This window comes from Ptychodera flava, chromosome 12, assembly GCF_041260155.1.
Source record: "Ptychodera flava strain L36383 chromosome 12, AS_Pfla_20210202, whole genome shotgun sequence".
Classification (NCBI taxonomy): domain Eukaryota; kingdom Metazoa; phylum Hemichordata; class Enteropneusta; family Ptychoderidae; genus Ptychodera; species Ptychodera flava.
In genome coordinates, this window is record NC_091939.1 from 12,531,610 (window position 1) to 12,555,804 (window position 24,195).

The 24,195-nt window shown below is 37.5% G+C and overlaps 2 protein-coding genes across 2 annotated transcripts; one reads left to right on the forward strand and one right to left on the reverse strand.

The window, feature by feature from the left end:
- Positions 1-4,345: 4,345 nt before the first annotated feature.
- Positions 4,346-15,208, reverse strand: LOC139145031 (ubiquitin-conjugating enzyme E2 L3-like). Its single transcript, XM_070715931.1, has 4 exons — positions 15,061-15,208; positions 9,818-9,913; positions 9,029-9,215; positions 4,346-8,064 (listed from the first exon to the last, which is right to left on the reverse strand). The coding sequence occupies exons 1-4, from the start codon at positions 15,151-15,153 to the stop codon at positions 7,907-7,909; spliced, it is 534 nt and encodes a 177-aa protein (XP_070572032.1). The 5' UTR covers positions 15,154-15,208; the 3' UTR covers positions 4,346-7,906.
- Positions 15,177-22,816, forward strand: LOC139145029 (uncharacterized). The gene is made up of 2 exons (XM_070715930.1): positions 15,177-15,368; positions 15,548-22,816. Exon 2 carries the CDS (start codon positions 15,613-15,615, stop codon positions 17,059-17,061), a length of 1,449 nt encoding a protein of 482 aa, XP_070572031.1. The 5' UTR covers positions 15,177-15,368; positions 15,548-15,612; the 3' UTR covers positions 17,062-22,816.
- The last annotated feature ends 1,379 nt before the right edge of the window (positions 22,817-24,195 follow it).

Here is a 24,195-nt window from a genome sequence, read left to right on the forward strand (position 1 = left end):
TTTGTTTGTCATGTGGTTGTCCTACTTCTCTTTTCCTTTGAACTAACCATTTATTGTTTTATACGAAAATCAATCTCACCAAGTGTTAACATTTCTCACCCTACTCAGGACAGCAATTTATACAATGTGTATATTGAAGATGATTGACATGAAAATACAAATATCTCACTGTACAAGATGTTAGTTTGTCTGTAGTTTATGCTTTCCAGTAAGTAAATTTCAGCCCTTATGCCACTTATAGAGGATGCAGCCATCTTGAGCAAATCCATGTTTGTCAAATTGGGGATCAAAGGATAAAATCTAATAATAAATCTTGCAATTCAAGTAATTTTGAAATTTGATGGATAGTGAAATGAGCATGGAGATTTGTGGATCACATCCACAGAGAGAATTCAACACACTGAATTGTGCAAGATTATGGGTACCGGTATTGCATCTTGGTTGTTCTCTTTAATGGATATTTTGATTTGACAAATTCATTTTCAAAAAATATTTCTATCTGTGCACCTGAAACAAAATTTGTTTTTATTGAAATGAATATGCTCAAGTTATTTTGAATCATGATATAAAAAATGACAGCCATCTTAAAGAACTCTGAAAATAAACTGGATAAGACGAATCACTCTGAATGAAAAGAATTCTCCAATATGCATAAAGACACAATGCATTTTGTGCTTGCCTTAAAGGTAGGGGACTTGATCCCAAAAATCGAGTTTGTTTTAGTCTGTAAGAAGAGGTGTCATAGCCTTTTGTTTTCCATTTTAATTTTAATCTAATTAATAAATTTCCTGGCATGAAAATCTGAGACCTTTAAATACAAATATTGTAAGAGATGTTAATTTGTCTGAAGTCTATGCAACTTAGTATTGTTCAGGAATGTTCTGAAAAAAAAATTTGTATAATGAAACTAAGCTTTTCTCCTAACCCAGAGAATATGATAAGACAGTCATTGTATCTGTACATTTGCATTAACCCTCTGAGTGCTGTAATTTTCTCCCACCAAATTCTAGTGCAAAACTTTACCAATTTTCATGAATTTATCTGTATTTGTTTGATAATTTTGGACCAAATGGACGTCACATTTCATAGGCTACATCTGAGAAAAATTGACTGGGGTTTATTTTATAAAGGGGATGAAATAGACTTTTGCGCTCAAAGGGTTAAGATCATTTTGTGCTATCTCGGAATGTTTAGAAATTGTATAATAAGTAACGGCTAATGGATGTTAGCATTGATTCAAGCTTAAGTAACACGTTAGACACTGTGCATGTGACAAAAATCTGGAGGTATTTTGATTCTCTTTCACTCTGATGATCAACTGGATTATCATCACACCAGAGGTAGGAGATGAATTGTCAACTGTACACCAATAGGGCTGCATTATGAATAACATCCAGTGAACCCAACCCATGAATCTATGTGACAGCATTGGGCAGAAATGAAACCAAAAAAACACCTTGATTCTCACAGGTTTTGAAGGATTATTTTAATATACTTTACATTACAGATAAAAAGTCTCCAACTATTTCATGTCTCAAGAAATGACAAACATCCTCCGTAATACCCCTTATAATCTACACGCTAACTTTTTATTCTGCTAACCCCCCAGTGCCCAAATTTTGATCTTCACTGGTGACACTGGATTTGAAAATTGTGAATAGAGGGTGATGCTCTTTTATTTCAGGTTCTATTATTTGTTAAATATTTCTTGATGCAGAAATGTATTTTTACCATCACTAATGTACAAAGTCTAGAATTGCTGCAAAGCTTCTGCTTGATGTGGTCTAACTCCATCAGGATGTGAAGTCAACTCCGACTTTCTCTTTTCAATGCATTATATTTGCTCAAAAGTGTTTTTAAGAACATTTTTTCTTTCCAAAGTTTTCAAGAATTAATACAGATTTATCCTTTTCCAACAAAAAATTTGTTTTCAGTGAATTGCTGTTTCAAAATGAACTTTTCTTCAGTGACTGCATGTGAACTTGAGATTTCCCAACCATGGTTGAAGCTTTGCCTGTTTGCCTGTAAGAATTATTGATTTTGTGATGTACAGCGCCACCACATGGTCCATAATGGTATTGCATACCCCAAAATCCCTTCGCAACCATTGAGGACATCATCCTATTGGTTTCATTGGTACACGTGCAATGTATAAATGGTCTACAGTCAGAAGAGTCAATATTTCAGTCTGTGATGATTGTGTTGTATTACCGCAGTATGAGAATGATGCACCCCATTAAATTAGCTGGTCCCCGAGCTGGTCCAAGAAATTCAGCCAAAACTACTGCATTATAGGCAAAAAAGCTATTAGGTGGTAAAATTAACAAGTCATATAAACATACATATATATATATATATATATATATATATATATATATATATATATATATATATGTATGAGTGTATACATTTGTTTATTTGTTTGTATGTTTATTTATCCGACGTTCTATGATATTGTATGTTTGTTTATCTATTTATGTTTGTCTGTCTTTATTATGTATTTGTATGCTTGTTTGTATGTTTGTTAATTTTTTGTTTATTTGTTTGTTTATTTGTTTGTTTCCTGAGTGCCCTGTGGAAATACGAAGGAGAATTCAACAATTCACATTCAAATGACAGTACTTTCAAATTTCCTACAAAGTGGCTGCAGTATAAATTGCTTGACTTAAAACTCTTGGAACTTGAGACAATGCACGTCCAATAGGTTAGACATCAAGGCTGGTGAAGTGTGACAGATTGAATTGAAAACATCACAATTGTAGATTTATATTATACCATGGTGTTCATTTTCTGGTCATCTTTTGATCAGAGCAAACTTGGATGGACATGTTCAGTCCATGACATTCCCAGCTGTATTTTAAAATAAACTGCTAAGTTACACCTTTGAATTTATTTTACATAAACACAGGGCAATGAATTATTATTTGATCCAATTTGACTGGTCAACATGTTAAAATGAATTGCATTTGGTTCAGTTATCTTATACAAATGGCTCTACTATGTCAAATGGAATTTAACTTCTGAGGTGCCCTGTCAGCACACAATTTGGTTGACCTATGTGCTATGGTATGATATGCCAGTCTACTCAGCTTTGGCAGTTTGAGTGTTTGAATCCGGTTTATAAAAATTCAGTCGCTCAGGTTTTACATGTGAGTTTTGAAGGTGTGGAACTGCAAGATAGCTCTATTGGAGAGCAGTGTGGGATACAAACGCGTGAATTCTGTAATGAAACTTCCTCTATTTGAATAACCATCGACAGCAGAGCAGAACCCTGCCTGTGGAACAACCAGAGGGCATCTGAATAATTAATGTATACACGTCTGCCTCATGATGGTAGATTAGATTCTTCTGCGCATTATACCTCAATGTTATACAGTACATGTACCCTGTGGGGCAAAATGCATACACATCACAATTTCTATCAACACATTTCAAATTGATTCTTTGGAGAGTCAGGAAAATTCAATTACAAGTAACTCTTAGTAAAATTGACTAACCATGAATTAAAGCCCACCAAGATGAATTTTAGGAAATTTTATTTCCACTCAGCTTGGTGCTGCAGAGGATACTGGTGGAAGGAGCTATGGCTGATTTTATTCAAGGAAGGAATGACATGGCCTTGTCATTACAAGCATTGAATAGCAGACAATCAGATCTCTGCCCCTATTGTACTGGCCGGTATTGGTATTACCGGAGAAAAAAATCAATAAAAGAAAGTATCTGGTCTAGTAAGGGAGTAGCTCCATATTTCTGTAGTTCTGACAGTGCTAGATCAGTGTGACAGATTATGGATGATTTGACAGTCCTGATGAGAGCACTGGCTCCACCACATCTTCCCTACAGTAGCGATCACAGGTTGTCTGAGGGCGCATTTGATGAAAAAATATAAATATATAGCCTGTAGGATGTTTCATTTGTTTAAAAGGTAAAATCATCTTAAGGGGTAAATATCAGCACTCTCAAACTTTTCTAATTCTTTTCTGATCTACCACTTGTGGGGGCTCATTTTGAAGCCCTTGAAGTAAGCAAAGCTTTCATCATCTAATTTTTTTTGAAATCAAAAATTGTATTTTTCTCCATAGAGTTAACACAGGGACGGCAGCCATTTTGGATTTCAAATATTGGTAATTCTTGCGTAATTTGTTTCTTCAGTACTAAAATTTGCAGTGACCCCCGACTTTTTTCTTGATTTTGAAAAAAGCATCGTTGAAAAATTCCTTCAGGAAAACTTGAGCAAAAGTTTAAGTCTTTCAAGGAGGATGGACCAAAGATGAGTAGAGAAAGGTTCTGGAAATTCTTTGCCATCAAACGTCATCAAACTAATTGAAATAACTGACAATCAACATTGTTGAGCCAATGATTTATTATACATTATGGTCAAACTTTCCAGAACTCAATATTACAAAAAGTGCTACAAATACAAGTGTTGCTACAAGTGAACAGTATTTCAAGCATCAGCGTATGTCATCGGGAAAATGAATGGCCAGACGATACAGCATATGTAATGAAGTTACTGAACAGCTTCCACTGTAACTGTGTTGTGGAAGTCATTGTCAAACTTCATATCTGGGCAGAGCTGTGGCATCATCGTTGTCGTTGTCATCATCATCATCATCATCGTCATCACGCCACCTCGAAAGAATTGAAGGGGGACGTTGTAACAAGCACCGAGACTTGTAGCTGTTGAAACGCAGCTATCTGTTGGCGGGGTAGCGTGCGTTGCTATGCAGGTCAAAGGTCAACCCCGCCACGGATATCCGTACCGGGGTTGACCTTTGACCCGCATAGCGACGCACACTACCCCGCCAACAGATAGCTGCGTTTCCACAGCTATGAGACTTGCTGACTGACCAGGTCAGGTTGGGTCAGTTCAGGTCAGGTCACCTTCATGGATGGCTATGTTTCTGAGGAAATTCTGCCACTTTGACCTGATGCGATTTAACATTTCTGTCGGTGGGGGGGGGGAGGGGAGGGGAACACCTCTTACCCGCACCAATGCCCTTGGCGTACCTCTGTAGTTACAGCAATGAATATATTGCAACACTCTTTCCAAAAAATAGGGAGTTGATAATTTCTTACATTTAATACGCAGTCAAATGGGAGGACTTGCCAGTGCTGCCAAAGCACAGCTGCATGGATCGTCACATGAGGGTTTAATATCTACAGCGAACTTATTTTGACATATTTCAATCAACATTTGCTACACATTGTATGTCATATTCGTTGAAAATGATAATTGTGGGGTTCAAATTACTCACTGCTGAATTCTGGCAAAGAACATAAAATTCATAGCTAATATTAAAATCATACATTTCCTGCAATAATAATGGAAAACCCTGTTACTGTTTTGTCAGGGCATTCATACTGATGGTATACAACCTGTGTGACAAAAACATCAACTCACCACAATTATTTTAAATCACTGAATGGGAACCAAATACAGTGAAATACCATCTCAACTGAAAACCTCTATGACAGAGACATAAGCTAAGTTGACAAAGGTGCCTAATTCGGTTTGAGTTTCCCCGTGAGAAATGCCTCATATCACAGCTTTCTGGTTCAACCAGGGATGGCTCGCAGACATAATTTCGCTGTATTTACACAGCTGTACTTAAACAACCTATGTACAGCCATGTGCCCTCTTTTTGAATTCACTTTGAAATTTCATATGGCAATTGCAAACTGAAAATGTGTATACTAAAACACTTTAAAAACACTTAAGTGAATGAAAAAGTGGGCATGATCAAAAGTATACTTAAAAGAAATATGACTATACAAGTGTTACTACATTGTTATCTTTTCTTGTTTCAAAGTTTGGGCTAATTTAAACCTTTTGGATGGTGCAGTCAAACAGATTCAGCTCTCTGTGCTGATAAGTGGCATGACTGGGAACTTTGATTGTTTGGCAATTGATCGACAATGCCATAGTTGTTTGTGACAGTAGCTATGGCTATTGATATTTGGTTGGGCATTTTTCAGAGTAAAAACTGAAAAACAGTCATTCATTCTACAGACTGCAGCATGTTTATAACACACCCACTGAAGATGTGACATTCAGGTATATCTTATAAAACTACCGTTAGTTTGTCATTCCAATATTTAGGGGACTTTTATTTTATGAAACATGCTATGCATTGTATGTGCCAGTCTTGTTTAGAGAGTAGAGTGACAGCACTTGATTGCCACTCCTGGTAGACTGAAAGATTCCGTCGCGTGCGGGCGCTCCGGCGCACTGCGACCTACGACCCTTAAAGGGTCGTAGGTCGCAGTGCGCCGGAGCGCCCGCACGCGACGGAATCTTTCAGTCTACCACTCCTGGATGATTTCAACGTGGTTCTGAATAGCACAACCAAACCAAACATCACTGAAGCTGCCCTTTCTGCTTGCCCCCTGGCCCCATACAGCTGACGCAAAAAGACAATTGTTCAATAAAACAGGTGATTTACTCTTGTCTAAAGAACAGAACTGAAAACAAAACAAAGAAAGTGACCTCAATGTAAAACAACTCACTGACTGCACGGCTGGCCTCTGAATGTCAGAGTAGCTTATTAGGATGGTACAAACAAAAGAAATGCAGAAAAAAAAGGAAAAACACTACCAGTGCTAATTATTCGTGACAGATCACAAATAAACTATCAATTTCCTTTTCTTGCGTCTTAACGAGCAATAATCATTACACATCTGCTTTTGTAGAAAAGTCATTTGTAGGGTGCTGATCGCCTCACAGCTGTAAACACATACTTGACAATGTGGATACATGAGAAAAAAGTCAAAGTGAAAATATTGACAACCACTGAGTGTAACTGGTACTACAAGAATATAGAAACAAAATTGCCCTGTGGTAAATTTCTGACCTGATATTTCAAACGACGACTTTCAGTTGAAATCACAGTGGCTGGATGTTATTGCATAATTCAATTTCAAAATATTACCATAATCCAACAGTGCCTAAAAACAAAAGCAGTTCTCTCTGTGCTAACATATATTTAACCAGATTACAATGTACCTATATGCTACAATTTGGATTTTCTCTTTTGCTTTATCGTCAAAACATCTTCAAAAAGAAACAAGAAATACCAAATTTATCAAATAATTTAAGAATGATTTTTTTTCTCCCCAAAATCTGTTTTATGACAGAGGTCAAGTTGACAGGTTATCTGGTAACAAGTAAAAAGGTGGACCAGGGGAAATAGACATAAACCGCACAAACTGTGAAATAGACATTTTTTCTTCATGTCTCCTACTAAAACGTGTGATAACACTTAATTGACAAAATGACTGAGTTACTACTGGGTTTGTTGTGAAACAGGCTGCATTAAATCAAAAGGTGGTGGTTTCGGACATACACATTGATGGCAAATGGTCAACATGTCTGTCAAGAAAAAAAGCAAGCTATATTTTACAAAATCAATACCACAGAAATACACTTTATCAGAGAACACGGTCATATTTGCCTGTAACTCCCTTTGAAAGACACGAGGAGTACAAACGGAGTGCTGTTACGGACAATTTATTTTGAAAAAAAGAAATTGACACAGTCTGTCCTATCAACAGATATCAAAAAATTACTTGACATTTCTCAGAGTGACTTGGTTAATTTCTCGCAGAGATTTCATGATTTCAGATTCGATTGTGTCCTCATGTCAACTTGTTGGCTGAAATCGATATGTATGCCACCACCTCAACTGTTAATACCCTGATTGTGGACTGTCCGTCTAACTTGTGTCCCTCTTGAAAACAACAGCTTGAACTATGAGAGAAAATAAAATTCTACTGGACATAAGGGGGAGGGGATTGGCAATTGAAATTCAGTTTTGTGCATTTACATAAAATGGGAGGGGATGTGACTGGATTTTACAAGGGGAGGGGGAAGTTAGTAGGATGAAAATAAATCACGGTAAAATTTTCAACTGTCAGATGGTCGTTTCTCTCCGTGCTTCTTAGTGTAATCTTCTGCATTTTTCATGAATTTCTTCTTGTCTTTGGTGAATTCCTCGGCTAAATCTGCCCTCAAGGGATGCTCTGGCTCGGGATCATTGACTAATGCTATAAGTGCCTGGATAACTGTATTAAAAAGGAATGAGAAACAGACATTGTCAGAAAGTTGCGTGAAATGAACAGTTCAAGCATCAGTCAAGAATAGATTCCAAACATCAGCCATTCTATTGCAACACAGTCCTACTGTGATTTTTGTTCATAATTTCTACTCGTTGATTTTATCTTTATAGTGATTAAATATTTTTGCTTTCATAAAAAAAAGGCCTTGGAATCAGACAGGCTCATTACATATGTTCTTTTTTCCTATCATTTCCTGTTGCCTCCGAGTGCAATGTGAAATATGATCAACTACTGTGGGAGGACAACCTTTCAAGTAAGAAGTCAGATTCCACTGTTGTCAGCTTTGTATCATCCCTTGGGTGTTCATTTCACCTTAAACGTTTCCAGGAATTATTATTCCATCTTGCTGCAGCGCTATCATTTTAAAATGTGCCGGTATCTACTTCCATAACTTCCTACGCTGGTTTCAGTGGCCAAGGCAAGCATTTCAAACACTGCACTCAAGCCGAACACATTTTCACCAATGTGAATCATATTTTTGAGTTCAAACAAAGATTGATGTTGACCATCAAATTTTACGGAACTACGTAAATATTAACTCCTCTCTGTTTCCATAGACAGTGTTCAGAACAAAATATTTTTTACAATTACAAAAATGGTACAAATGGTACACCAATTGGAGTCCTTCAAGGTGGAAAGTGATGTCAAAATCAGCAAGGAATCCACTACATAAATCCTAACATGGTTGAAATATTAAAAATATTAAAAACACCATACAGACAGTATTAAACCGATAAAAATACAGCCCAAACACTGTACAGTCCAGACAGGTTGATGCAGGTGACCTTTAACCTGGCACCTTTGAACCCCTGTCTCTGTTTGAACTGAAAGCAAACTTTTTCATAGATTACAAAACTGCACAATTTTCAATGAAAAAATATCATAATTATATCAAGAAAAACCATCTTACCCTGGTCTGTCTTTGTTGCTGGCTTCCAATTCTCAGGACTAATTATAGGCAGACATACTTGACCCTTCTCATCTATGTTTGGATGATAAATCTTGGTTTTGAAGGTTATCTTGGGTGGCTTAAACGGATACTCTGCAGGGAAGTTGATTTCTATCTTAAATGCTCCCTTGTTAAATGGTGCATGATCCTGTCAAGATGGAAAATTAGAGAATCAGTTGTTCTTGACAAAAATTTAAAAAAAGGACATCACGAAAATCATTATAGCCGCAACCGCTCTAACTTCTTTATAATATTTTCATAAATTTTTGTTCTAGAAAGCAAGTATATTTTCTTATACTTGCCTCTACAATATGTTGAAATATGAAGTAATAACTTAACACGCCATATTGGATCAACATCCAATATTATTGTAGACAAATGAATTGTCGTTGACAAATAAATTGTAGTACGCACTAAAATTCATGTTTCAACAATAACATTGTACAGTTTCAGGCAAGCAGAAAATGTTACAGAGGTTCTGTGCTGCATTGCTGAGCTTACAGCTTGTGTTACAGTACTAGTAACCACTTTTTTGAACAGACGATTAATTTACCTGCAAAAGCAGATGTGTACATGACCTTTAACCCCTGACTTTTGAACCCTAGTACTGCTCCATCAAAGCCGATTTTGAACGGTTCCACAGAAATAAACCAGAGATAAACTGTGATGGAGTATGGTTTCCAGCAAGCAAAACAGACCTATTTGAGCAGACTCGAGATAAAATATACAAGCGTGTAAGGAATTACTCACTGGAACAATTAGGCCTTGCCAGTATAGAATATTTGATTCATCTACAGCGATTTCTCGAAAAGATTTCAGTCCTGAAGTTCGGAGATCTGCCAGTTCCTAAAAATATACAAGGCATAAGAAGAGTGAATGCACCAACACTTTCAAAGTTTTTAATTCCATAAATAAATAATTCTGTTTCAAAGAATCGTGGCTGTGAACAAAATGAAAAATGAAAAAATAAATAGCAAAAGTGTGATCAGGAATAAGGTGGAGTAAGTGGTACAGTGACATAGAGTGATTTGAATCCTCCATAATGACAAAGATAATCTCCATTGTGTTTAGTAAGTTGCAAACCTAATGATATACCAGGCACACCTGCTCTCGACAGTACAAACTTCTACAGGCTCAGTATACTGTGTTGTGATCATTATGCACACACAAAACTGACAGACTGTTTGAGAAATTGATTTTTTTGAAATATGTCGGGCAGAGACATTTAAAATGTGCCAGTTCCCCAGTCAATAATTTCTGATTTTCTTTTTATCTGAGTATACGCATTTTAATCAAATTTACAATTTCTTAAGGAAATCATGGATAATTCTTTGAATGGATATTATTTCCCTGATCTTCAATGTAATCTGCATTAGCTATGCCACCATTATTTATTCAACTTAGCTATGCATATAGAAACACATTTGTGTATTGTAACCATGGCAACAGGTCTACATGGTACTACTTTAGCAGCTGCTGAATATCTCTGCTGCAAAAGTTTAATTTTGCTTCATTAAAAGTTCAAATGAAAGCATCAGACGCATGAATTAAAGAAGGGACAATTTGCAGCACCAGGAATAATAGCAACAAAGGATATTTTTTTGTGATTACAAGCATCAATTTCAATACAGGTGACAGGGAGAGTGTCTTGTCACAGAATGGTTCTACTCCAGAATAAAAAGGACGCGATGCGTTCTACAGACTCAGTACGCCCAAATAATCACGTGATGCCGGTACAAGCAAACCCACATGTGTACTAACGCGTATGGAAATACACGTACGTCTATGCGCGTTCGCGCACATGGCTTTGTTTGTACCGTGGTCGATTCGAATTCCGGGTTTGGCCTATTGCCTTTTATGTGTGCCATACAATTAAGTAGAGTATACCGTATGCAAGAACTGTGGAAAGGAATTTGGTGGGGAAATTCCCATTAGCAAGGTGGTGTCTGAGTGCATGAATCTTACAAAAGCAAAAAAAGTAGTATAAAGGTACAGAATAGCTGGTTTCATCTTGTGGTTAAGCAAGGTTTTCATAAAATCTGGCGCTGCTGCAACTATGGTTTTCTTGAAAGCACCATTATAGCCTTGCTCACCTATGTGAATCTAGTAAGCAACACAGGCTGGATATGTGGTTACTAACAGGATTTGTTTACATGCCATATACCAGTCGATGTTATGCAGGTAGACATTTTTTTTTAGTTCACCTTGAAATTCATATTGCAGAAGTCATACTACAGAGGTATTATCAGGTATTATCATCATTAATAATTATACATCTACCATCAAGAACAATAGAATTTTGCATGCGCTAAAAGAGCTGCATGGAATGCATGTTCCATAACATTCACACTTTTCCAGGCGCCCCCCACCCCCTAAAGCAGCATCACCGCATTCACCGTTGAACGGTTTCGAGGGACCCATTAATGAGTGCCAGAAGATGTCTCTCGTTCTGTACATGTAACGTACAGGCTATCCAGAAGCATATCCGAGATAGCATTCCACACTTGCGCTATAAATCGAGAGAAAAATTGTTGACGTTGCATGAATACAGTCAATACTCGGACAATTTGATGCGTCAGTCAGTGTTCTCACCAGAAAAAAAATTTTGTGGGACATTTTGTCCCGCTGACCAAAAAAAAGCGGGACAACGGATGATTTTTGTGAGACAATATATAAATATGTTAAAAAAGTCAAACTGCAAATACGAACCTTATTCTATGCATGGAAAAAATAAAGGACTCAACAACTCATTCAACTTAACAACTTTTTTGTAAACATTCGGTGAAAATATCAACTGATATTGAATATCAGTGCCTTTTAATGAAAAGTCTATGGGACTTTTGTTCTTTCCAGTGTGAAAGTCCATTTCGGGGCCCTCTACAATAACAGTAGTTGCTGGAGTGTCCAGTCGTTCAGCTCCCAGTTGATTCCTGTCATGAGTTACTTTTTTTCGCACACTATACCCCCTTTCACAACCAGCAGAAGGAATAGGCCAAGTCAGCATTTATTAGATCAGGAAACATATCCCTATGATGTTTGTAAACAATCATCAACTTTTGACGTGAAATTTTGGTCGCCAGCCAAGGCTACAAATTTTGTCAATTGATTGAAGCATGGAAAAAAGACGCCCATGTTCTCACGTATAAGTTCGCCTGGAATAATATACTTATCACATGCGCAAGCCAAGAATTGATAATTGTTTGCATAATAAGAGAACTTTCCTCCTACTATTCCACATTTAAACCTCGGAACTACTTTTGGAATAATATCATCAATCGGCAGTGGGCCAGTTGTCGATCATTTCCAGTCGTAGGTACTAGGTCACGTGGGCGAGGAACGGGGCAAATGCCTGATAACATCACACAACACATATCTCCCGCGAAGTTTATACATGATTCAAAACATAGCAAAGACCTAAAAATTATCTCAGACAAAGTTGCGTTATTTTCGAGAACAAAAATTCACTGAATCTCAACAGCACGAACACTATAACGTCGTTCCCGTCAAGACCCTGGTTGCCATGCGGAACTCACAGTATGATGACCAGCTTCGAGTTCGTTGTTTTCGAAAAATGTTCATGTAATTCCTTAGGGATATACAAGCTTTACATGTGTTTTCGTAGTTCGGATTATCGTTGTCATAGCCTATGAAAATGTTTATCGTGCCCATGACGCCTCCAGCTTCCGCGAATTGCGTGGACATGTACCGGTATGCATGCAAGGCGAACACACACGTCCAGTGCGTCAGACTACCACAGTCTCGTGTGGTCAATACAGGACGGCCGCTGTGTGGTATACGTAATTATAATGCATCCACACATCGGCCATCATGTATCGAATCACAAGTGACTGTGGCTTAAGTACGCCCTCTGACGGGTATTGCCTCCAGATTGCCTCGGTTTCAACCAGGAAGTGTAATTACTCGCGTCAATCATTTACGTCCATGGTGAGAAAGTATTGGCTGTATGATACGGCCGGCCGCGCCGTACGGCTGGCATCACGAAAGTTTATAATTTCAAAGGCGCGCACATATTGGCGCGCACGCCCAAGAAATCCGCGACAAAACAGAAAAATACGCGAGAATGTCGCGGAATCGCGGCCTGGTGAGAACGCTGCGTCAGTCATGAATGAAAGATGTATAATAACATTATTAATCAGGTAAGCACAAAAATACCGCAAAGGATGCACTCGGACACTGGCGCTGTGCATCGCCCTCTGCTTCGCATTAGACAATACGCTGCGCCAATGTCCTCGTGCATCCTTTGCGGTATTGCCATAACAACTTCATAGTATTATCACTGTTATATGAACACTACAGAAGTACTGTCTGGTTTTTCCAAACAATTGTTCACTAATCTTAGCATAAAACACACACAAAAAAGTCCATGCACAAGTGATAGATACTCTCAGTGTTTATCAATATTGAATACCCAGATTCCATCACAACACTTCCATACAATCCAACGGTATTCAGGTTGAAACTTTACCGGTACATACTGATAAAGGAATGGTGACAGACCTATGCATTTTCCAGAACAACTCTCTTCAGTATATCTATTGTTTGCTGACAGCATTTGTTTTTTTTAACATTGTTCTACCCTGACATCATTAATCAAATGACCATCACCTTGAATATTTCATTTTCACATGTTTTTGCTAAAGTTTGGAAAGATATGTAAACGGTGTTGGAACCCTGGTATCATTTCTGTAGCCCTTAAATATGATTGCATTGATACAACAGGGGATACCCAGGGGAAACATGACTTGGGAGCCGTCCTGGTTAACTTTTCAATTCAATTCAATAGAACTTTATTTATCCCAAACACGGGAAGTACCACTCTTCTCAAAAACACTGCTTTGTATTTTATAGAAAATCACATTTTCATTTTCTTTATCATCACTATTAAATTAACATTTTACTGGTCTGTCTGTGATTATGTACATCATTAATGTATTATTAATGGAGTTCCTTACTGGAGTTGTGCATGATTGTTAGAATGTGAAGACTAAATGATCAGATCTTCATGTTTATGCAGTTCCAGTGAATTGGGGTCTAGTGACGGTCCTTTCAGTAACATGAATTAACAATTGTCTATTTCTCTACAAGTCAGTTAAATTTTGCTGTGCCCTCTTCATAGGACTTCCACTGGAACTGAGGATAGGGAAGGGATGAGATAGGTGATGAGAGGTCAAACAAGCGAGTTTTCCAACAAATGTTTCAGTGAACTTAACTATCAGATGATACTAATATGAGTATTGAGTTGAAAGAAGTGGTTACAGAAAACAATTTCCCTACGTTTGTACTATTAGTTCTCAGTATTCTGTGCTGTTATTCGTAGTAAGGATCGGAAAAATCACTCTGGCTGTGAACTTGAATTTCAATATAGCTGTCACAAAGGAAGCCAATCAAACACAACCGCTAGTTCCGTTTCGGTTTACATCTTGTCACTTGAACGAAAGTAACCAAGTTGTAATTTTCGTTAACAGCCACTTCGACTAGCCAATCCATCGCTTCACGGTGACATTTCTTTAACTAAGTCCATCTCACTTTAATATTTGCGGATCTATGTCCCTACAAGACAACAGCATGACCATATACACATCGGAGTCGAACCACACTACATTTTTCAAGAACTATGAGGAGTTTCGTTGAGTTATTGAACATCAAGTATCGTTCATCGCGGAGTACACTTCTCAATGACATGAACTGAATTCGGCTGAATACAAAAATGGCCCTCCGCAGAAACTTCCTGTTTCACTTTTCCGGGGAAAATCCAGTGCTTGCAACATTACATGACAACCGCTTCAGAGCCGTGAAGTTGCCTGATCCAGGAAATACCGGTAAACGGCAACACGCCATCACAACTACGAGCACAGAGTCGAGTAGAACTTCTAAGAGACGTAAAGCATTACGAACATGAATAAAACCGATTTTCATTTCATTAGAACCCATGTTATCTCTAAAAATGTGCTATTTCAGAGAACAATTTTTACCTTAGCTAGTCTTCTTGTGGCCGCCATGTTGCTTGACCCTCGTGAAATGTTTCCCACAATGCACCAAAAATAGGTGGGCACTTCTTCAACCATCGAATAATCTCGTGAGATAAATCGAGAATGGGTAGAGTGATTGTGCTGGATGTATGTTTTGTAGTGAACGTAGCAGAAGTTCTTTTTTCATCCATATTTTTTTTTGTCAGTGTCGGTGTAGGAATAGGTAACAGTTACCATCGACGTATACGAGGTTCGAACTTCGTATGTGCCGGCCCACAGCTACCTCAGCGCGGCCTGACACCGTGGCTTCGGTAAGAATATTCTCTCGTCTCGTCGAATGTATTCGTAATCACTGAATGTTCAGTTTTTACACCCAACATGAACTGTGCTATATTTTTTTGATATTTGCACATATTTGTAAGGTGAAGTTGCGGTTGTTTAGGTGACGGTAGCTTGACTGGTATTTGTAATGCCTCTTTTTTAACCTCAGGTCGGAAGCATGTCAAATATTCAACTATATCATGAGACTCTGAGAAGAGAGAGAGTTGACGAAATATGGTGAGCGACAGAAACGAGGCCGGGCTCAACTTTGCTACTGGTCGCGACGGGAAATCATTGGGTCCAAGTCAGGCGGCGAAATCGAAGATGTTCCGAACGGAGATGCATATGACTGTCGGAGAGGGTAAGGTGATACCTACGAAGTATATTACCACCTTGAAAAGCTGCATGTCTAGTGTTAGGTTAAGCCTGCCCGTTAAGATGAAGACAGAACTCTTCGAACGGATAGCCCTACCGGACTCTCACAATGTCAATGTTAGTTGTTCGCCTATGAAACGGAGCTACAGTGACTCATGGAACGTTGTCCGTACACACACAAAGAATACAAAATTTCCTAAACTGAAGAACAACATATTTCTTATCAGAGACAAACTATCAAGAGAGCACAACGCAAACCAAAGAAATTTCAACCATGGAAATCAGGACAATGTTGATGTTGTATTTAACAACAATTATAACGATCAACAGGACGATAACGATGATAAAAACAACGTTCAGAATCTAGAGGAGCCAATCGAAGAATCTCGTGCCGAAAATACCGTAGAAAGCATCGACAATGCGAACAGAAATGGTACCTCAAATCAAAATGAAAGCAGTCCAAAGAGTTATGATTCAAATCGTGAACAAGATGAGAACACATATGAGGTGCAGGGGGAGTCCTCACGACGTGACCTGTATAGTGGCAGGGATGAGATTGACGGTAGGGCCCAGCACACTGAGAGCTGCATACAACTCTCCAGTAGAACAGTGACTGTCAGTCCATCTGGAGCAGATTTACGCGGTAGAATAGCGAGTTGCACTGCGGTATCAGAACATGACGTCATCACATCATCGGATGGACGGGATAACACTGCATCTTCATTTGGTTTCCTGTGCAAATCAAAATCAAAGTCAGAAATCTTGTTACCAACAGCAGCCGCTTCAAGTTCATCTGTCAGAGTCAAGGAATATGTTCAGTATTGCTCTACCTGGAACAGGCCAATGCTTCTTGGAGACTGTGACCCGTTTGTCTTTTTACCGGATCATGTGCTTGCCAAAATCTTCCATTATCTACCAACCAGGGACTTAGCTGTACTGAAGTGCACATGCAAGGACTTCAAGTGGATCATTGAGGAATACAATGTGTGTGGAATCGACTCAAAGTGGACAACTCATCCAAGATACCAGGATGACCCTTGCATGCAGTGTGGTAAGTTAATTGACCCAAGGGGTGATGTTTCACTCTGCCGCTGGCATCCCAAGATATTCTACAAAAATGGACACTTCGGACGCTTCTGGACGTGTTGCTTCAAGCAGGAAGAAAACGCACCAGGTTGCACTGTCAGTCTCCATGACAACAACTGGATGCTGCGGAAGGAGAAACTCAAGCGGATTCCACGTAGGTCACAAAGAAAGTCAATGCCAAAGAGGGATGTCGATTATGAACGTGAACTGTTTAGTGACTAGCTTCTTTGTGGGCAAAAATGCAAAGCTCATTGTAATTGATTTACCTGATACTCTTCTGAAACATTTCCTATGGAAATTTACATAGCTATGTTAAAAACTTTAAATGGTATTTTTGAAATTGTGCAAGTGAACTTATTCCACAATCATGGTGCTGTAAAATAATTAATTGATAAATACTAAAAAGTTGGTAAATTTACACGTGTTATACGGAAAATGGTACTTATGTCCCAATTTATCAAAGGTTATGATTAGATATATTTTATACTTTGAATGGGTACATCTCACTTTCCTCCTGTGATCTTGTTGTTCCTACACTATCAAAAATCCATCATGTTTATCCTACTCTTTATACAAATCTGCCAAGTCCTGTCTGGTTTCCCAAATTTCAATAGATTAGGCAGGGATGAGGTTAAATAAAGTGTACTCTTGTAGACCCCTCATATTTCTGTCATTTTTGTTTTTTTTTAATCTTTCATATTGCATCACTGTAAATTCTAAGAGCCACATACATAAATTTAGACAACTCCTTTCATTGCAAACAAGAAAAAACTCTACTAATAACATGTGTCATGGATCACATACAATAGATGTAATATGTAAATGCCTTGGTTATATCTAGATTGCTAGGTAAGGGAGGCAGTCCTTAAATTAATCAAAATATAGATGCACACCCATGAAAGTACATATGACTAACAATATTTCAAATCATATTTTTCAGGAAAATTATCATTTTCTCTTTGATAATGCAGTCAAGCTCAGAATAACCTGTATGGATAATTTCAAGAGGGACCAAAGTCTCTTTCTTTTGTCCAGCAGTGCTGTAAAGTATATTTCCTGCATAAAATTTAAGCTCTCTTTTGAAAACACTGCCAGTATTGCTACAATAATTCCATCAATGATGACAACATTTTCTCGTTGCTAAACAGTGACAGGAAAAATTTGATTCAAACTTCCATGTAGTCACGTTTAATGAAATTGTCGCTAATGTTATTTATGGGAGACACATTTCCAAACAACTTGATTGTAGATTCCTTATTCAAGGTCCAGTCGCAGGAAATGAAGGGGACCAACTAATTTCTTTTGGTTTTCTACACACTAAAACTTTAATAAAGGAAACTGTCATTTGACAGCAGAATTTTAGCTTTCAATATGTGCAAGTATTTATACCTTCAAAGCCTATTTCTCTCAAAACTTATGTCAACCTGTACATTTACTTCAGGTATGTGTAAGCAGTAACCTTTGATTTTCACATTGTTCAACTTGTTTTGGTGTCTGCAAGCCACAAATGTGTCAGTTGACTGTTTTAATTAGTTTACATGTAAGACCAAAAAACAAACTAAATGGAGAGAAATTACTCAAATTACAGACTTGAATGAAGTCTAGTCAACGTGCTAGAAATCATTGATAAGATTGCAAATAGTCAGATGTATGCCTTCTGTACTGGTCTGCCAAGGAATTTGGTGATAAGGTACGCTGTCGTTTTGGTTCCCAAGTGTGTGTAGTCGTTTTGGTTCCCAAGTGTGTGTAGTCAGTCTTGAAAGTTGAATGTTGCTGCAGGTAGTAGCCCCATGTATGCAGACGGTAGCAATTGTTTAGCACACAATATCAACAGGGCCCACTCCATTGTGATGTGGAACAGTGTCTTACTTCTTGTTGACAGTGGATTACCAGACACTTTTGGACCACAAGTCAGACTCCACGGTTTCCTACTCATTTGCACACAATGTCACATTGATGCCAGTGAGTCATGAACTGTAAGTGCCTTTTGAATGTCTTTGATATCTCCAATCCTTGTCATCTGAAATCATCTTGAGAGGTGAATCTGTCAGTGTGTATGATATGTTTTGCTTTTGTTAGGGATGATAGATAGGTAGTCATGTACTGGCACTTGACTGTCACCGGCTTTTCCTTGACTCTTGCCCTACACACTTTGAAAGGGATGGTGCTACTTGGAATATTGCCAATCAGGTCTTCCTGTTGTATCAAGCGAAAGGTCATAATGAAAGTGACAGGACCTGGCTTTTGTTGCCTTCTTAGTCATAGTAAACACTTGGTGGAATTACATGTTTGGGTGCAAGCAGCACTTTATTAAAATAGAGTGGAATGTCAGCCCTTTGCCATATTTTTACACGTGTACATACACTGACATGATTCAATTGTAGATGTCAACTGCCAACCTTCAATGTTAATAATAATAACAATAGAGAAGAGGGAACGAATATTTGAAAATTTTGTCAATTGTTTTAATTACCTTCCAAACAATGGTTTATAAATACAGAACAATGAGAGTACATGTATGTTTGAGTGTCATACCGCCCGAAAAATTCTTTTCCACATCACAAACTACTAGACAAAAATACCATTAATGCCACCAGTCTTTTTTTTTTCATGAAACCATGATGGAAAGATAATATTTAATTCACTCTATTTATTTAATTACCATTACACAAACCAATGTTCCTTTGGTCTTCAAAATCAAAGCTACAAATTTGTCAATATCGATCACTTTGTACAAAGAAAACTTGACTTCAGGCATGTTCAACATTTCATAGAGCCTGTAAGGCTTTGTCTGTACTTGAATGGATATTGACTGCAAAACAAATGCATTGTAAGCTTCACAATGGCATCGCAATTCCTTGTACCTTTAGTCTGATATGCAAGGATTGCTACCAGTCCTGCCAAAACAGTGAACTCTCACCGATACTACGTTAGCATGTTGATCTGGAGATAGGTGCTCAGTATATCATCCATGACCAGCTTATCTGTTGCAAGACTTGTACTGTAAAATTCAATCAACATTCAACTGTTAATGGATGAAAGAGTATTATTGATCAAATTCAATATGAAAATCATAACGTTTAATTCCCTCACGTTTGTACGTTTATGCACCCTTACTGAGTAAATAAACCTCAAAACACCATGCTCTCACTTAAAATTCACTGTATATAATTTTAAAGCCTGACTCATGGCCACCAAAGAGGGAAAAAAGATGCGGTGATGTACATTTCACATTGAAAGCCACCAGTGAAAGATGCTATAGTACTCGGTGTGTTTTGCTAAGGGCGGTAACCAGGTAAATGTTATTGGGGTTCCCAGTCATTTTACCGTGGTTCCCCTTGGTATATAAATACAATGTTACCTTGGTTCCCAAATCATTTACCAATATTCCCCAACCTTAGCAAAAATACTGAGTACTGTTACTTTAAATAGGTCACTTTGTTATCATTGCAATTTTGTTAAATATCCTCACTCAAAAAGCTGTAAATTTTACATGATGATGTATATAACTTCAAGATTTCTGGATGTGATATGAATTCCTAATTCAGTCATTTCACCGCTAAGACAGTGCAGAAACTTGAAGTTTCCCCAGTGTTAAGTGATTCACCGGCATGCAGTAGAGCCAACAAAACACTGGATGCTGCAACTTCTAATTTTGTCATTAGAAATTTCATTCCGTAATTTGTGCTAGCCCAGTGTGTATACATGTAAACATGTCTGTCATTGACAATGACCTGGGCAACAACACTTCATTCACAATCCCTCCACTGTGCTTTATTATATCTATCTCCCTGTTGACAAGTCAGGAGCAGAGACTTCACGGGAGTTGTTTTGGAAAATTGAAAATACTCTCGTTAGTTCTTGTGTTGACATTAATGGTCGTTCTGAGACAATATAGAGTTACTTAATAGTATCTATCATTGTATTCAAGAAGTCATTCTCTACACATTTAATGTAAATCAAAAGGGGCTAGTATCCATGAATATATACAATAGTGTCAATGCCATGCAGGCAGATGGTAATTCACACACAGCAGGTACAACTCAGTGACAGTTAGTTGCAGCATCTTGAGACCTATCTTCATCGGAAATAAAGTGAAAAAATGTACATTGTGATTTAGGAACCGGAAATTTGTGCCTTCTCATGCAAGCAAGCTATCATATTCAGACGAGTAGATGCATATGTAGAGATGTGTAGGAGGCATTCTGCAATGTAACTCAATGCACAGTTCCTTCACCACTGGAATAATTGTGCTCAATCTTAGGTATCAGAAGTACATCCATTTCACTGGTGTTTTCCAAAGTTACAAGTAGTACCTTAGTTGTCCTTTATTGCTTTAATGTTTGTATAAATCTACTTCTAAGTGGTGCCATTAAAATTATTTTTTTTTTTTATACCCAATGGTTATATTCTTTCTATTATCCTCAGATACCAATCACTCCAATGTCTGTTGCCATGCGTGAAAGATACTTGTTTTCTATTTTGAGAATCGATTTTTTTCAGGAAATTGAAATGGAAAGTTTGTAATTTAACCCTGAATTGACAACTAACCCAACACAGTGTGGTAGTAGACAATTGTTTACAACCACCAACTACTATAATATTGCAACGCAATAGTCTTTTGCAGTCCAACTCTGTGTATGATATTAGGTTTGAAATGGTAATGAAATTAGTCTTGTAAGCTTTCAATTTGTAAATAATTTTGCAAAATGGAGGGAAATTTCAACATTTTTTTCAAGGGGAAATATTAATTTCAAATCTATAATACTAGCAATTGTAGCAGCGGAGGTCTTCATTCCACTCTTTTTGTGTTTGAAGATCTCAGCTTTCATAATTTACAGACGTTGTCTGGATAATTGAATCCCTCTATACACTATTTGTGCAAAAAACAGGCAAGATGCAATGATAATTTGTTTATTGGAATTGGAATGTTACTGTATAAGCCATAAGTGTGTATGTTTGTGGTTCGCATGTGACTTGCAAGGATGGCATACCCATCGTGAACACTTATATAAATTTCCGCCCTGTTTGACTCTCATCCTTGATAGGTCCAGTTAACATTTGTTTTGGCGAGTACCATGATTGTCTTACAGGTTTCAGGCTGTTGGCAGAGACATTCTACACAGTGTGTGAACATTAGCCTCACTGTGAAAATGGCCATCCTGTTCATGGCAATAATGCGGATGTGCTTCCCCAAAAGGAGTGTTGGTGTACTTGTATTTCACCATCATCCACAAGAATGCATTTACTATCTCCAACGCTGTCATAAGTCAGCCAATTAGCAACTCTCATGTAATTTGAACTTTATATGGAATATGGAATATGCCTCTGATGAACAATGTCAACTCTGATAATAATTTATAACTACACCAGATTCCTGGAATTACAAACAGGATGTGCCAAACGGTCTTGACAATGCCAATGATCCTGTTATGACCCGACTAATTTCTGTTCTGTCCTAAATACCATGGACTCTCAGAGATAAACCATTGAAATAATGGCATGCGTGTACGCTACCCTGCTGTAGTGTAGTGCCAATTTACATGGACCATACAACAAATTTTCTGATGTTTTGTAAGACCAAATTTATATATCATCTAGAAGCATTCCAAGCTATGTATTACTATGGCCATTGTCAAAAGTTGACGTCAACAGTTTTCAAATGATTTTTTTTTTTGTTCATAATTTTATTTTTTTTCTGTTAACTTCTTTTCATTCCTCTCTTGATTGTATCATAAGAAAGCACATTTGTATGTACTTCATGAAGGCAATATGAATCAATAATACAACTATGGTTCTTTTACTTTGAACAATACACATCACTTGTCATATTCAAGTAATCTTTGTATGTACTTATTTGAGTAAACAAAATTAATATGAACGGATAATACAACTGTTGTTTTCTTGATTGCCTATGGTAAATCATTAGTAATATTGAACAGTCAATGACGTATTAAAATTCCTGATGAAACTCATACATTGTTTGTTGTTGTCATGCTTTGTGTCCATTGCCTATGTTCGTAACACCTGTCACTCAACAGAGATCATTTTCAAATATAGATGCACCTGTTCAGGTAACCCTTTCCCTCTTATACTGTTGCCATGCCATTGGCAACAGTGAGATTTAAACAAGACTGCAGTGTCTAGGAATTGAATGCTATGGATTCTATGGGCCCTGCACCCGACACAGTGTATTTTGTTCAAAATCATTTTTTTACAAGTATTCAAGTTTAATTAATTTGTTAACGCAAGATTAAAATATTGGTTAGATTAACATTTTAGCTTGTCAAGCAGTTGAAAGTTGTTTGATAAAGAAATGTGAATTTTTTTTCTACATATACTCTTCCTTTCAAGTGAAATATTACGTTTCAGAAAATGGTGTCAAGCGTGTTACGTGCAGAGAAAACTAACAAAAGGGTGAACTCAGCAGTTACTGTTTAAACAAAATTTATTACAAAAATAAAACTAATTGCTAAGTCAGGGATAGAGTACAAGCTTTAAAAGTGTACAGACTACTTATCTCAGCTGGGACGGCAAAGCTCCAGTCTCAGAGTTGTAACAGTCAGTCGGATGAATGAACAGTCCTTTGGCTTGCAGGCTTGAAGCTGCACAAAGACCACAGTATAAATCCAGCGTTGACAGTGAAGGTCTTGAAAAGTCTTGAGAATGACTACTGCTGGAGTTTAGTAACACACAAGAGACACGATCCCAAAAGTCTGACTGGAAGCTGTGCGCGTCCCTTTTATAAAGGATATAAGAACAATCTAGAACTTTATTGACATGCTAATTACTGTTCTAAAATTATCTCCCTTACACAACTAATCAACTTTCCAGAACATTCCAAACATGACTAATTGAATTCAAGGTTGTGAGGTCATCAAGGGCAGTGACCTTGAGAATGTTCTAGACTAATTGAACTCAGGTCATGATGAGTGTGGGGGAAATGACCTACATAACACACCCCCTCTTCAAAAAAAAGAAAATTTTTCAAAGAAAAATCTTTCTTTTACAAATGTAATCTTGAAAAGGATTTAAGTACTCAAATTTTGTTTTACTCTAAAGTAAAATTTCTTGAAAGTGAACAACAATAAACTCTAAATACGAGAGAGACAGTCTGCAATTAAATTGTCTCTGCCTTTGATATGTCTAATATCAAGATTAAACTCCTGTAACATTAAACTCCATCTTAGCAATCTCTGATTTTTGCCTTTAAATTTCTGCAGAAAAACAAGAGGGTTGTGATCAATATAAACCACTATTGGCTGATTTGAAGAAGTAACATAAACTTCAAAATGCTGTAAAGCTAATATCAAAGATAAACACTCTTTTTCAATTGTAGAGTAGTTTCTCTGGGAT

Excerpts from the sequence above, each read along its gene's own strand:
- LOC139145029 (XM_070715930.1), top strand. The coding sequence starts at position 15,613 with ATGGTGAGCGACAGAAACGAGGCCGGGCTCAACTTTGCTACTGGTCGC.
- LOC139145031 (XM_070715931.1), bottom strand. The coding sequence starts at position 15,153 with ATGGTTGAAGAAGTGCCCACCTATTTTTGGTGCATTGTGGGAAACATT. Across the intron at positions 9,914-15,060 it reads CCACAAGAAGACTAGCTAAG|GAACTGGCAGATCTCCGAAC; the intron begins GTAAAAATTGTT and ends GTATATTTTTAG. Across the intron at positions 9,216-9,817 it reads GGCAAGGCCTAATTGTTCCA|GATCATGCACCATTTAACAA; the intron begins GTGAGTAATTCC and ends CCATCTTGACAG.